Source organism: Lissotriton vulgaris, chromosome 2_1 (assembly GCF_964263255.1).
Source record: "Lissotriton vulgaris chromosome 2_1, aLisVul1.2, whole genome shotgun sequence".
Taxonomy (NCBI): Eukaryota; Metazoa; Chordata; class Amphibia; order Caudata; family Salamandridae; genus Lissotriton; species Lissotriton vulgaris.
This window is the reverse complement of record NC_141687.1, coordinates 1,430,731,057-1,430,743,259: the sequence shown is the minus strand read 5'-3', so window position 1 is coordinate 1,430,743,259 and position 12,203 is coordinate 1,430,731,057. Positions and strand designations below refer to the sequence as shown.

General features: G+C 46.6%; 1 protein-coding gene across 1 annotated transcript in view; it reads left to right on the top strand.

Annotated features, from left to right (window-relative positions):
- EPC2 (enhancer of polycomb 2) overlaps positions 1–12,203 on the top strand; it is a 299,988-nt gene that overhangs the window by 157,945 nt on the left and 129,840 nt on the right. The window contains exon 2 of the mRNA XM_086957254.1: positions 2,698–2,857. Coding sequence (XP_086813380.1) covers positions 2,698–2,857 — 160 coding nt within the window. The remainder of the gene's footprint in view (positions 1–2,697; positions 2,858–12,203) is intronic.

The following is a 12,203-nucleotide window of genomic DNA, read 5'->3' as shown; positions in this document are numbered from 1 at the left end:
ATCCAAATCATTCCTCCTAGTTGTCATGATTTAATGCTATTCCCCAGGGAAAAATACTCCTATTGGCTTGCATGTTAAATGTGTTTCTTATCTTTGCTGTACTCCGGTCGTACAACGACTGAGGAGTGTACTCATGAAATAATTTACATTATGAACATAATACTGTACGTCCAACTACTTGTTTTGACTACCGTTTTCAAATGCACCTTCCTCCTTCTCGGACTTCTGAAAAGTCATTAAATTAAACTTTCAGACTAAAAGTTTCAATGTCATTGCAAGTGCAAGCGGTGGGAACGTTTCATAACTCACAGTATGTGTTTATTGTGGATATACAACTTACTCTGCATAACTTCATTGGAGAACATTTTCTCAAAAAGAATGCCACACCTAAACCCATCCTTAGAATGCCCATTCCGCCCCACAGAACATAATTTCGACGTTTGATCTGACTGTTCTGGGATCTGTTAGCACTTTCTCATGCCAGGCTCAGACCACAAGTTAGTTGCCCTTTCCTTGCATTGTCCAATGTCTTACCTACTTTGTGTTGCGCATAAAGTATGGGTTATCTGCTTGGAATTTAATTAATCCTTCTGATATAAAGTCACTGAATGATTCCACAAATGTGACGAAGGCGAAACTGAATTGATAAACAGGCTGCAGGCATGAATGGTGGTATGGCTTCAAATGCTATAACTTCCTGCATTTAACCTGTCTTTTTTTCTACTAACCTGTTTTGAAAATTGTTTACACTTTCAAAATGATCACATGGAAAATTATTTGGCTACTGCTATATGGGTCAACTGTCCAAGAACTACAAGCTATGTTTAATTTAATTTCCCTCTACACTTCTCTTGTCATTGAAAGGAATTTTTAACAGCAGCAGAAATGCTCCAAATTTTAGAAAGATATGGAGCATTTCTACGCTCTCCTTCCCCTGGCACGCTGTTTGCTAACTAGTGCCAACGCAGGCACCCCTGCATTGAGCATGGGTACCTGCTTTACTGACAGGATTATTTTCCTTATTCCTCTTACAATGTTTGCTTTAGAATGCAACACATGGACAGAGGAAGTAATGAGGTGAAATAAAGATTTCTCCTCGTTACTCCTCTTGTCTGGTAGTCACACCAGTTTTGGCGCAAACCCAGGTTTACAAGTCTTTGTAAATATGGGTTTATGTCAAAATTCATGGGCAGATGCATGGAATGCCAGTGTTCCACCCATGCAACACCTACTTGTCGCATAGTAATGCAATACATCGCAATGTTGTGCGTTACTTTTGTATTTACTAGACAACGAAAACTGGCTTAGTAAACTCACATATGATCTTACGGCTTTTTTTTCTTCAAAAATAAGTTACGCTGGTCTATATTATTAACAGAGTAGAAAAATAGATTGGAAAAAACAAACCTATGAGAGGTGACCTTGCAAAGCTCTTGAGGCTGGCCAAGGATTAGCATGGGTTTATTATTTACTCTTTGCCTTGCCATACTGATGTGGTTTGAAATAGCTCCCCTCCACCTTTTGCCACATTCACATAGTAGTTGAGGGCACTTTGAGTTTACTAAGGCCTATAGCAAGGGTGTCTCGACGTTTTGCCTTTGAAATTCATATTTTAACTTTGTTAGCATGTCTTTGGTCATTGATCATGCACGGTTAAATTGGTGTTGCAAGTTGACTCTATTTGGCCCACCAAAGTCCGCTCTGTTGTTTGGCCTAGGGTATCGTGTTTGACAACCAACACGCACAAAACTTTCCTGCAACCAGAGGGGGCTGACATTCATAACTGTATTAATTTTGTAAATGGGCTACCAGGGCAGAAAATCAGGGGAAAATGTCACCAATGTATAGTCTCTTCTACCCCCCTTTTTTTTTAACCCCTTATTTTAATTGATACAATGATTGTCTTTGTTAAAATATTCATGACTATGAATTGCTTTCCAGGTTTATTCATGGATTTCACATATTTCAACCACACACCTCAGTTAGGTAGAAACCACAAAAATCGAAAAAATTGATTACTACTTACAAAAATGCTTTAAAGTATGCTTGAAAATAATTTATTCATTTTGTTTTATAAATATACTTGTTCCTTATAGCCGGAAAGAGGGTGATCCACGCACAATACTTTTGCTGATTCAAATAAAGTGTACTTTTTTTGCATATTACACAGCAACTCCCATTGTTTAAAAAAAAAAATATATCAAAATGTTGCTGGATGTTGGCAATTGCCCCTCCAGGGGAATCCACAAATCCTGGGCAACTATAGAACCACCAGTTTGTTTCTTGAATAATAGTTTTCTTTTTGTCATACATGAAATTATTAAAACTTAAGCGTGAAGTGCCTCCACCAAATTATAGACCACCCCAGAAAACTAACGAATTTAATATGTATTTTGGCATGATCACTAAGTAAGATATATTGCTCGGCTGTCTTTTCACCGTAGAAAAAAAAAGCTATGCTAAATTGTAACAAATATGATTGCGGGTCTTATGATGTAATGTTTGCATGATTATGCAGTTTTAATAATTTGGCTTGCTTACTGTATTAGTTAATTGTTTTAAAGCGGTCTTGTGAATTATCCTTTGATTTGGCTTGAAATATATAAATATTTGATTAAATTGTAAAACGTGCAATTTTCTGCTTTTGGCTTGCACTCGACCAGTAAATTTAATATATAAAACCCTATTTCTTTCCAGGAACACCATTTACAACGGGCTATCTCTGCACAACAAGTTTTTCGGGAAAAGAAAGAAAGTATGGTTATTCCAGTTCCAGAGGCGGAGAGCAATGTCATCTATTACAATCGTCTGTATAAAGGAGAATATAAACAGCCAAAACAGTTCATTCACATTCAGCGTAAGTGTATTATTTATATTTTAATGCTGAAAATTAAATCCTTTTGTTGCATATGGCTCCCACTGAAAGCCACTAGGCTGAATTTCAGGTTGTAAATTGAGCTATTCACTTGCTATGAATCAATAACCGTGAGAAGCAAAAGTTTTTCCCAGTGTTGCTACGTCATATGGAGTCCCCCATGCTGCTTTAACAGGTTTCTCAGAGCACTGCAAATCAGTGCAGCACTGCCTCTCTGCTTGGGTGGAGAGAAGATATCAGCTTCAGCTACATAGGAGAAGGGAAGGCAGAGGGTGTTAGTTGACAAGTAGGAGTCGAGGCTTTTTTTTTTAAAGCATTTTGGGATAAGAAAAAGGAGCCATGCTGAATGGCTCTCTAATTACTCATCTACTCCTGCCTAGAATTTTAAAGAAAGGGCAAAGTTTTTTTTTTAGGACCTTACGTAACCTAAAATTCTAAATGGGTAACAAGCGAAAAACCGATGTATTCGCCTTAGGGTTCTGAGTGACATCATAGGAAAATAGAGCTTTACAGTTATTCAATTTTATTTCTATAATTCTAACATGTCACCTCTTTCCCTTTCCTAGGCGTAAGAGGAGGACAATTAGTTAAATCTGTTTGGATTTGTTTGCTTTGTTTTCCTGTGATCGTTTTTCTGATACCAGTGAAATTTGCAGCTTTTTGCAAAGATGCATCAAATTCCTATTTCGCACCTTTCTTCGGTGCTAGAGCTCTGCAATGTATACATAAAGCAAGTAAACAAGCTTGGGAATTAGGAAAGGTATCTGTAGAGCCATTAGTTTATTTTGTGTTTTACTAGTGGAAGTACTACGTTGTTGGACTTGAGGTCTTGATTGGAGATTGTATTTTTTTTTTTGGATCAAATGTGTTTTTATTGGCATCAAAATAGTACATTGCAATGATAGGACAGTTGCCTTCCACCAAGCCCTTTATGCCCCTCCCAAGGATCCCGGCGTGGGGCTCCCAGTCCGTAGGGCCTCGGGCCATGCGTCCATGTATGCAAAGGAAGCGAATTCTAAGCAATGTGATGCACCAAACAACCCCCCACCCCAAACTGTACCCCCTCCATCCCAACAGAAGTATCCGTCTAAACCACCCACCCCCTCCCCACCCCCCCTCACCGGTGTGTTCTGCCAAGACTTTATTAGGGATTCACCTGGGTCTCCTTTGTTTTTTCGTTCCCTTAACTTCCTGAGGTTTGTGGAACTCCTCTACCAGTCTGAGAACTTTGAGATACTTGGGGCATGTCAGCTCATGGAATTCGGTGGTGAGCAGTGCAATTAAAGGCGACCATATCTCCCGGAATGTGTCCACAGTTTGTGTGAGAGGCCTGTATGCGTTCCATTCCCATTATAAACCATATTTTGTGGAGCCATCCCGTTTGACGGGGGGGGGGGGGGGGGGGGGGGGGGGGGGGGAGACCTCAAGATTTAGTTGGTCCCACCAGAAGGAGAAACCGCATCTGTTACAACTCTATGAAACTTTATCAGCAAAGTTGAACCTGATGGAATTGGTATGAAGAGGGGCTAGAAATCGAAGCAGCTCAATTGAAAGTGGCAGTTCCTAAAGCTACAATAGATATTTCAGTAAATATAGCAGTGGATAAATACACTGCCTGGAAAAATCAGGCATATGAGTATAATGAAAGGGTGGGGCACCTACTAGATAGTCGCACTAGACAGCAGACTGCTCAAGATGAGATTAGGGCGATACGTGATCCTCCTGGTTGGTATATGTGCTGCCTTTCAAAGATTTATCAACTGCTATATACCGAGGACGTGTGCATGTAATCTGGAGGTATAATAGGGTATCAGGATCTGGAGGCATATGAAGCGGTAAGTGAGGAGGATCAGGAATTTTTAGAGCACCATGTCTCAACATACATGTTAGAGATATTCTTGCAAAGTCAAAGGGGGGAGAGTCGATCCACCAGGGTCATGGACATCTGCAAATAATGATCTTCCTCAAAAAGGGCAAACCTGTGCAGGAATTAGGGTCTTACCGACCAATTACTTTAATAGTGATGCCAAAATCTATGCATAGGATCTAGCTACGCTATTGTCAGGGGTAATAAAGAAGATAGTTTCCTCTGTGCAACTCGGGTGTCACGGAAGACATCAACAATTGTGGAAGTGAATCTAGATCCTCTAATTAGAAAAACCAAGACAGTTTTCGGGAGAATGAATAACCTTGTGCTCTTCTTGATTGGGAGAAGCAATTTAGTAAAAATTACGTTTTTACACAAGTCTATATATTTTCAGGTTGATAATTTTTGGTTTAACCCCTTCGCCGCGGGGCTAATTCCCCCGCGGCGCGGGGGGCCACGCATCGCGCCGCGGTGCTGATGACTAGCCCAGGCTCGTCATGCAGCACGGTGCTCGTGTGCTGGTGACAAGCCTGGGCTCGTCATGAGCCCGCCCACGCAATCGATCGCTCAGCACAGCGGGGGAATTATCCCCGCGTGTGCGCGTTCCACGTATCATGACGAGCCCAGGCTTGTCACCAGCACACGAGCACCGTGCTGCATGACGAGCCTGGGCTCTTCATCAGCACTGAAGTGGTTAAGGTTTTGGACTGAATGATTTGGAGATTTTCATGGGCCTATTCTAGGACTAGAAAGGCACTGAAGTTCTGCAGAATAATAAGGCCCGGCTCACTCAATTTTATGGTCTTCCGATTTGCAAGCCCCGCATTTTAAAGCTTGGTTTAATCTCGATTTTACTCCAGGGAAAATTAATAAAAAGGGGAGCGTTATCTGGTACGAACTGACCTTGCTGCCTTCCTACTGGGCAGATTTGATGCATACATTTGCAAGATGCCCCTGTTTGGATGGATTAAAAAAAACTTAAGCGAATTTTGGGATATGAAACTCTGCTTGCAGATTGAGGTCACTCCTCAGCTGAATTTATCAGGGGTTCAAAAGGGAGAACCCTCCCACCCCCACCCCGCCTGCCCCATCTCATATGCTCAATCCTTTATATTCCGCGCAATGACAGTATTAGGGCTATGTTTAAGTACAGCGTGGTTAGACTTTGTCCCTCCCTCATGTTATCAATGGATGTCTAGACTTATCTCTACGTACCATATGGAAATGTCAGTGTATGCTCAGAAAGAGGGGCTGTGCAATATCCTGATATTAGGAAGTTGTCCGCAGCAGCACTTTATAATGGATATTAGTAATGATTATGGGATTAATTCCTAATTACTGTGGAATATTAAGTAGTTTATGCTGACTACTTTGTTTATTGTGCTATGATGACTTTACCTGCTTGGATGGGGTGTGTGAGTAGTGGCTTGGGGTTGTATCAAAAATGATTTTATATATATGTATGTATATATATGTATATATATATATATATATATATATATATATATATATATATATTGCAGCGTGAATCTTTCTGGATTCACTATGCTGTGCATATTCCGCGGTCTTGTGGTTGGGTCCGGATTCGTAGTCCTTTTTTTTTTTTTTTTTTTTTTCGTAGCCCTTGTGGGCGTCGGCGTCACACCTCCTCGGGTGCATTTCCGGTGACGTCGGCATGCTTCCTGCGGAAGCTCCCACTCTTGGGCGCCATCTTCAGATTCTTTTTTCCGCGGTCGGGTCTGGATCGTTCCCGTTGGGCTCCAGACATTTTGGGAGAAAGTACTGAAAAGAGTGAAAGTTGGAGGAGATATTGGAAGAAGAAGACTAAAGAAGACTTCACAGAACATTGACGAGGAGAAAAGAAGGTGAAAACCTCTAACTTCGACGATCGTCGACGTCCACGCGGTCAGGGAGGCCTGAACGCACGAGGATGGACAACACGCCGTTCAAGTTCTGCCCGAACTGCAGACACAAGTACGCGCAGAAAGACCAGCACCCGGTTTGCAACCTTTGCCTACCGGTAGAACACAGAAGCGAGGACTGCAACGCCTGCGCCGTCTTCGCCCAGAAGACCCTTTGTGTGAGGAAGAGACAGAGGGTAGCACACGCCACCCATCGCTGTACGAGCTGGGGATGTCCTCAGAGGAGGAGGACAACGCTGCCGCCGAAGACGACAGCTACACGGTCGTAGAGACCGATTACAAGAAGACACCTGATAAGGTAGGAGACTCGACGTCCCACAAGAACACGAGAGACTCTGAGTCTCGAAAGTACGAGGCCAAGGGCCCGAAGGCGCCGACGCAGCGACATCTGCCGTCCGCGACCACAAGCAGGCCCAGCGGATCCTCGGAGAAGGAGTCCCTGGCGCCGAAAGCTGTTGACCAGCAGAAAGCGTCAAAGATCGTCGCCGAAAGGGACCGATCGACGTCGAGGGAGAAAGACCCTAAAGCCTCGGCACCGTCCAAGGACCCGAAAGCCAGTTCGACGTCCAAGCCGTCGACCCCGAAAATCTCGCCGCCGAACCAGGCGACGAAGAGAGGGGCCGAACGTTCCGAAAACGCGGCCGAGATGGAAAGGAAAAAACGTCGGCTAGAAGCCGAAATGGCAAGCCTCTTACAGCGGAGAAAGGATTTCGCCGCCGAGATGAGTGCCTTCACGATTCCACACAAGACCAAGCACGCCGTACTAGATCTGGTCGAAGAGGAAGAAGAACATGTCGACGACCATGTGCCTAGCGACGAGATGGTCGGCGACCAGGAAGGTGAAGAGAATCCCTACGAGGATTACAGCTATGAGGACGAAGAGGGCAGTAGGTTGGACGCCGAGTCGGCCACCTCTGACCCACGCGAAGAGGATTACCTAGACGTCGACACCGAGAGCCCGGAAGAGGCGGTCGACTCATACCCCTCGAGACCCTCGCCGCCGGACGACATCGGGGCATACAACTCGGCGATACAATCTGCCGCAACTGCATTCAAGCTAAAGCTCGATGAGGAGAAGCAGAAAGCAGACTTCCTGCTAGAGACATTGCTCCCAACACAAACAAGAAGCCAGTTCCTTCCAATGCTCGAGAGCGTCTTGGCTCAGGGAAAGGAAGCGTTCAAAGAGCCCGCAACATGCAAGGCGGTAACTCCCAGAACAGAGAGAAAATACAAACACTCCTCGAAGGACCTGGCCTACATTCGAGGCGAGGTCTCCGCTGACTCCATTATCACGGCCACAGCTAGGAAGAGGGCGAGCGTATCCACTACCTCGGGCCCACCACCGGATAAGGAGAGCAAGAGGATGGATCTGGTGGGGAGAAGGATCGAGCGAAATGCCGCGACCCACTGGCGCATGGCTAATTCGAACGCCCTGTTAAACAGGCACATGTACCAGATCATGGAGGGGCTGGGGCAGTTGGTGAAGGACCTACCCCAGGATGCTAGGCAGAAGGCCGAAAAATTGATCGAAGAAGGGAAAAACGCAGCAAATTCTTGCCTTAAGACGGCCCTGGACGGAGCAGACACCGCCAGCAGGCTCATGATGATGGGTGTCACGGAAAGGAGACACGCCTGGCTCAGGATCTTAGGGTTCAAACCCGAGGTACAACACAGTATCCTGAACACGCCGTTCAACGGCGAAACGCTTTTCGGAGCAACAGTTGACGAAAAACTATGCCAACTCAAAAAAGATAACGAGACGGCAAGATCCATGGGGGCATTGCAGTTCAGAGGCAACAGAAGAGGCACCCCGGCACGGAGGCACGGCGGGAGAGGTGGAAACCAGCCAGGTACATCGCACCAGGCCTTCCAGCAGACGCACCAGGCAGACTCGCAGGCTCAGCAAGGTCACCAGAAGCAGTCCTGGCAATACCAGCCAAGGGGTCAGTCCTTTCGAGGGAGAAATGGCCGTGGCCAGAATAGAAGAGGGGGGGGCAGCAGCCCACCTCGAAGTGACTTCAGACACCTCCGGGTGCCCGACCACAGAAAAGATCCCAGGGGGCACCACGTACGAAGGGGTCAGGACGATCTAAAGACCTACGACCACATGACACCAGTGGGAGGAAGATTAAAGTTCTATCTTCAAGAATGGAGAGAAATAACATCAGACAAATGGATCCTAAACATCATCCAATTCGGATACTGCTTGGAGTTGGAGAGAAAGCCAACAAACAGAAAACCAAGGGGGAAGCCACCAGCAAGAGAACAGCTGGCGAGGCTTCAGGAAGAAGTGCAAGAACTTCTACAAAAACAGGCCATAGAAAGAGTTCCCTTCAGGGAAAGGAACAAGGGAATATACTCAACGTACTTCCTAGTACCAAAGGTCGACGACAAGATGAGGCCCATCCTAGACCTAAGGTTCCTCAACACATTCATAAGAACACAAAAGTTCAAAATGACCTCCCTGCAGGAGGTGCTGCCGCAATTGCAGGTCGGAGACTTCATGTTCACGATAGACCTCAAGGACGCCTACTTACACATACCGATGAACGAGAAGCACAAACATATGCTCAGGTTCGCAATCGGAGGAGGCCACTACCAGTTCACAACGCTGGCCTTCAGACTGAAATCAGCACCAAGGGTATTCACGAAGTGCCTCGCGGCAGTCGCAGCGCACTTACGAAGACAGGGGATACACGTATACCCTTACCTGGACGACTGGCTGGTGAAAGCAAACTCGTATCTGAAGTGCAAGCAACATGCACATACAGTGACGAGCACGCTCATAAACCTGGGGTTCTCCGTCCATTGGAAGAAATCATCAATGGAGCCGGAGCAAGTGAAGATCTTCCTGGGGGCAGAGATCAACACCTTACAGGGCAAAGTGTTCCCCAGCGAGAAGAGAGCAAGGGCACTGGTCAAGGAAACTCGCCTCTACCGTAAGGGACAAGCTCGGACAGTGAGGACTGCGAGCAAGATCATGGGGATGATGGCATCGTGCAGCCACCTAGTGACGAATGTGCGGCTCCACATGAGACCCATGCAAGAATTGCTCCAGGAACAATGGTCACAGGCTTCTGGCAGTTGGGAGGATCTTGTGGTGGTGACGCACGCAGTGCAGAAGGAGATGACATGGTGGACCTTGGAGAACTTAACAAGGGGACAGCCTCTAACACTCCCAACTCCGACAGTGACCATCACCACGGACGCATCCCTGAAGGGATGGGGCGCTCACATGGAGGAACTCAAAGTGAGGGGTCTTGGGACGCCAGCAGATGCGACAAAGCACATCAATTACCTCGAATTGAAGACAATCTTCCTTGCACTGAAAGCCTTCCAGACAAGACTGTACAGGCAAAGGGTGTTGCTACAGACAGACAACACCACTGCGATGTTCTACATCAACAAACAGGGTGGAACACAGTCAACAACGCTTTCGACGCTGGCCCAGGAGATATGGAGGTGGGCCATCCCTCTCCAGATAGACCTGCTAGCCATACACCTACCAGGGAAGGAGAACATACAGGCAGACTGGCTGAGCAGGCAGACCTCGGCATCCCACGAGTGGGAGCTCAATGCTCAGGAGACAAGGAGGCTGTTCAACAGGTGGGGAACGCCATCAGTGGACCTGTTTGCAACACGCCAGAATGCGAAATACCGAAACTTCGCAGCCAGACAACACGAAGAAGGGTCCCTTGGGAATCCCCTATGGATAGATTGGTCCGGGAAATTTGCGTACGCTTTTCCCCCCGATACCACTGATACACAGAGTATTGAGCAAGTGCAGAGCGAGCACCATGACCCTGATACTGGTCGCGCCACAGTGGGCGAGGCAGACATGGTACTCGCAGATCATGGAGATGGCGCAGTGTGCACCCCACAGATTCGGCAGAAGAAAAGACCTGCTCTCCATGCAGAACGGAGAGGTGCTGCACCCAGAACCAGAGAGCATGAGCCTAGTAGCATGGCTCCTGAGGACATAGAGTTCGCACATTTGAGACTGCCAGAGAGCACCTTCAGGGTCCTTCGGGAGGCACGAAGGCCCAGCACAAGGAAGTGCTATGTCGCAAAGTGGAAAAGATTCACGATGTGGTGCAGGAGGGAAAGACTCCACAATAAAATGAAAAAGGACTCCACGGTACTGAAGTACCTGACACACTTACTGGAGAAAAACCTCAGCTCGTCCTCCTTGAGAGTTCACCTGGCGGCTATAGTGGCGAGGGGTGAGATGGGCAGAAGCTTCTTCACATCACAAGTTGTAAAGAGGTTCCTCGAAGGAGCAAAAAGGATTGCACCACCCAAGCGGGTGCCACCACCGGCATGGAACTTAAACGTGGTCCTGACGGAACTCATGAAGGAGCCCTTCGAGCCTCTTCACAAGGCCTCCTTGAAGATGCTAACTATGAAAACTGCTTTCCTGGTTGCAATTGCGTCCTTACGCAGAGTCAGCGAGCTGCAAGCGCTAACACTACAGGAGCCCTACTTACAAATACACAATGACAGGGTGGTGATGAGGACCGACCCACACTTCATGCCGAAGGTGGTGTCCAAGTTCCACATGAACCAGTCCATACAGATACCAAGTTTTTTCCAAAAACCAACCACTAGCGCAGAGCGAGCTCTGCACACCCTGGACGCCAGAAGGGCGGTCATGCATTACATTGAAAGGACAAAAGGACACAGAAAAACGAAACAGTTCTTTGTGTTGTTCGCCAACAGTTACATGGGCAAGGCAGTGACTAAGAACACTATTGCACGATGGATCGCACAAACAATCCCACTCTGCCACAAAAGGGCAGGAGAAGAACAGGCAGAGGGGGCACACGCCCACTCCACTAGAAAAAAGGGGGCTACAATAGCCTTCCTGGCCAATACACCCATACAAGACATATGCCTGGCGGCAACATGGGCTTCGGTGCACACATTCACGAAGCACTATTGCGTGGATGTTCAGATGAACAAAGAAGCACAAGTCGGACAAAGGGTGCTCCAGCATATATTCAGAAACCAGAGCTCATCTTCCACCCAGCCGCCACGGAAATGAGAAACCGCTACGAAATCTATGCACAGCATAGTGAATCCAGAAAGATTCACGCTGCAAAACGAATAGTTTCTTACCTGTCGGTGTAGTTTTGCAGCTTGAAGATCTTTCTGGATTCACTAGCGAACCCACCCACCTCCGCCAGAAAGATGAGGCTGGAGAGAGAAGAGGTGGTCAAAAAAAAAAAAAAAAAAAGTAAAATAGGAGGAGAAGTAAGAGAATATAAGGACAAGTGGTAAAGAAATTATCACCTGAATAGAACTTTGCCATTGCTTCGGAAAAGAAAGAAACACGGAAAAAAGAATCCGAAGATGGCGCCCAAGAGTGGGAGCTTCCGCAAGAAGCATGCTGACGTCACCGGAAATGCACCCGAGGAGGTGTGACGCCGACGCCCACAAGGGCTACGAAAAAAACAAAAAAAAACAAACAAAAGACTACGAATCCGGACCCAACCACAAGACCGCGGAATATGCACAGCATAGTGAATCCAGAAAGATC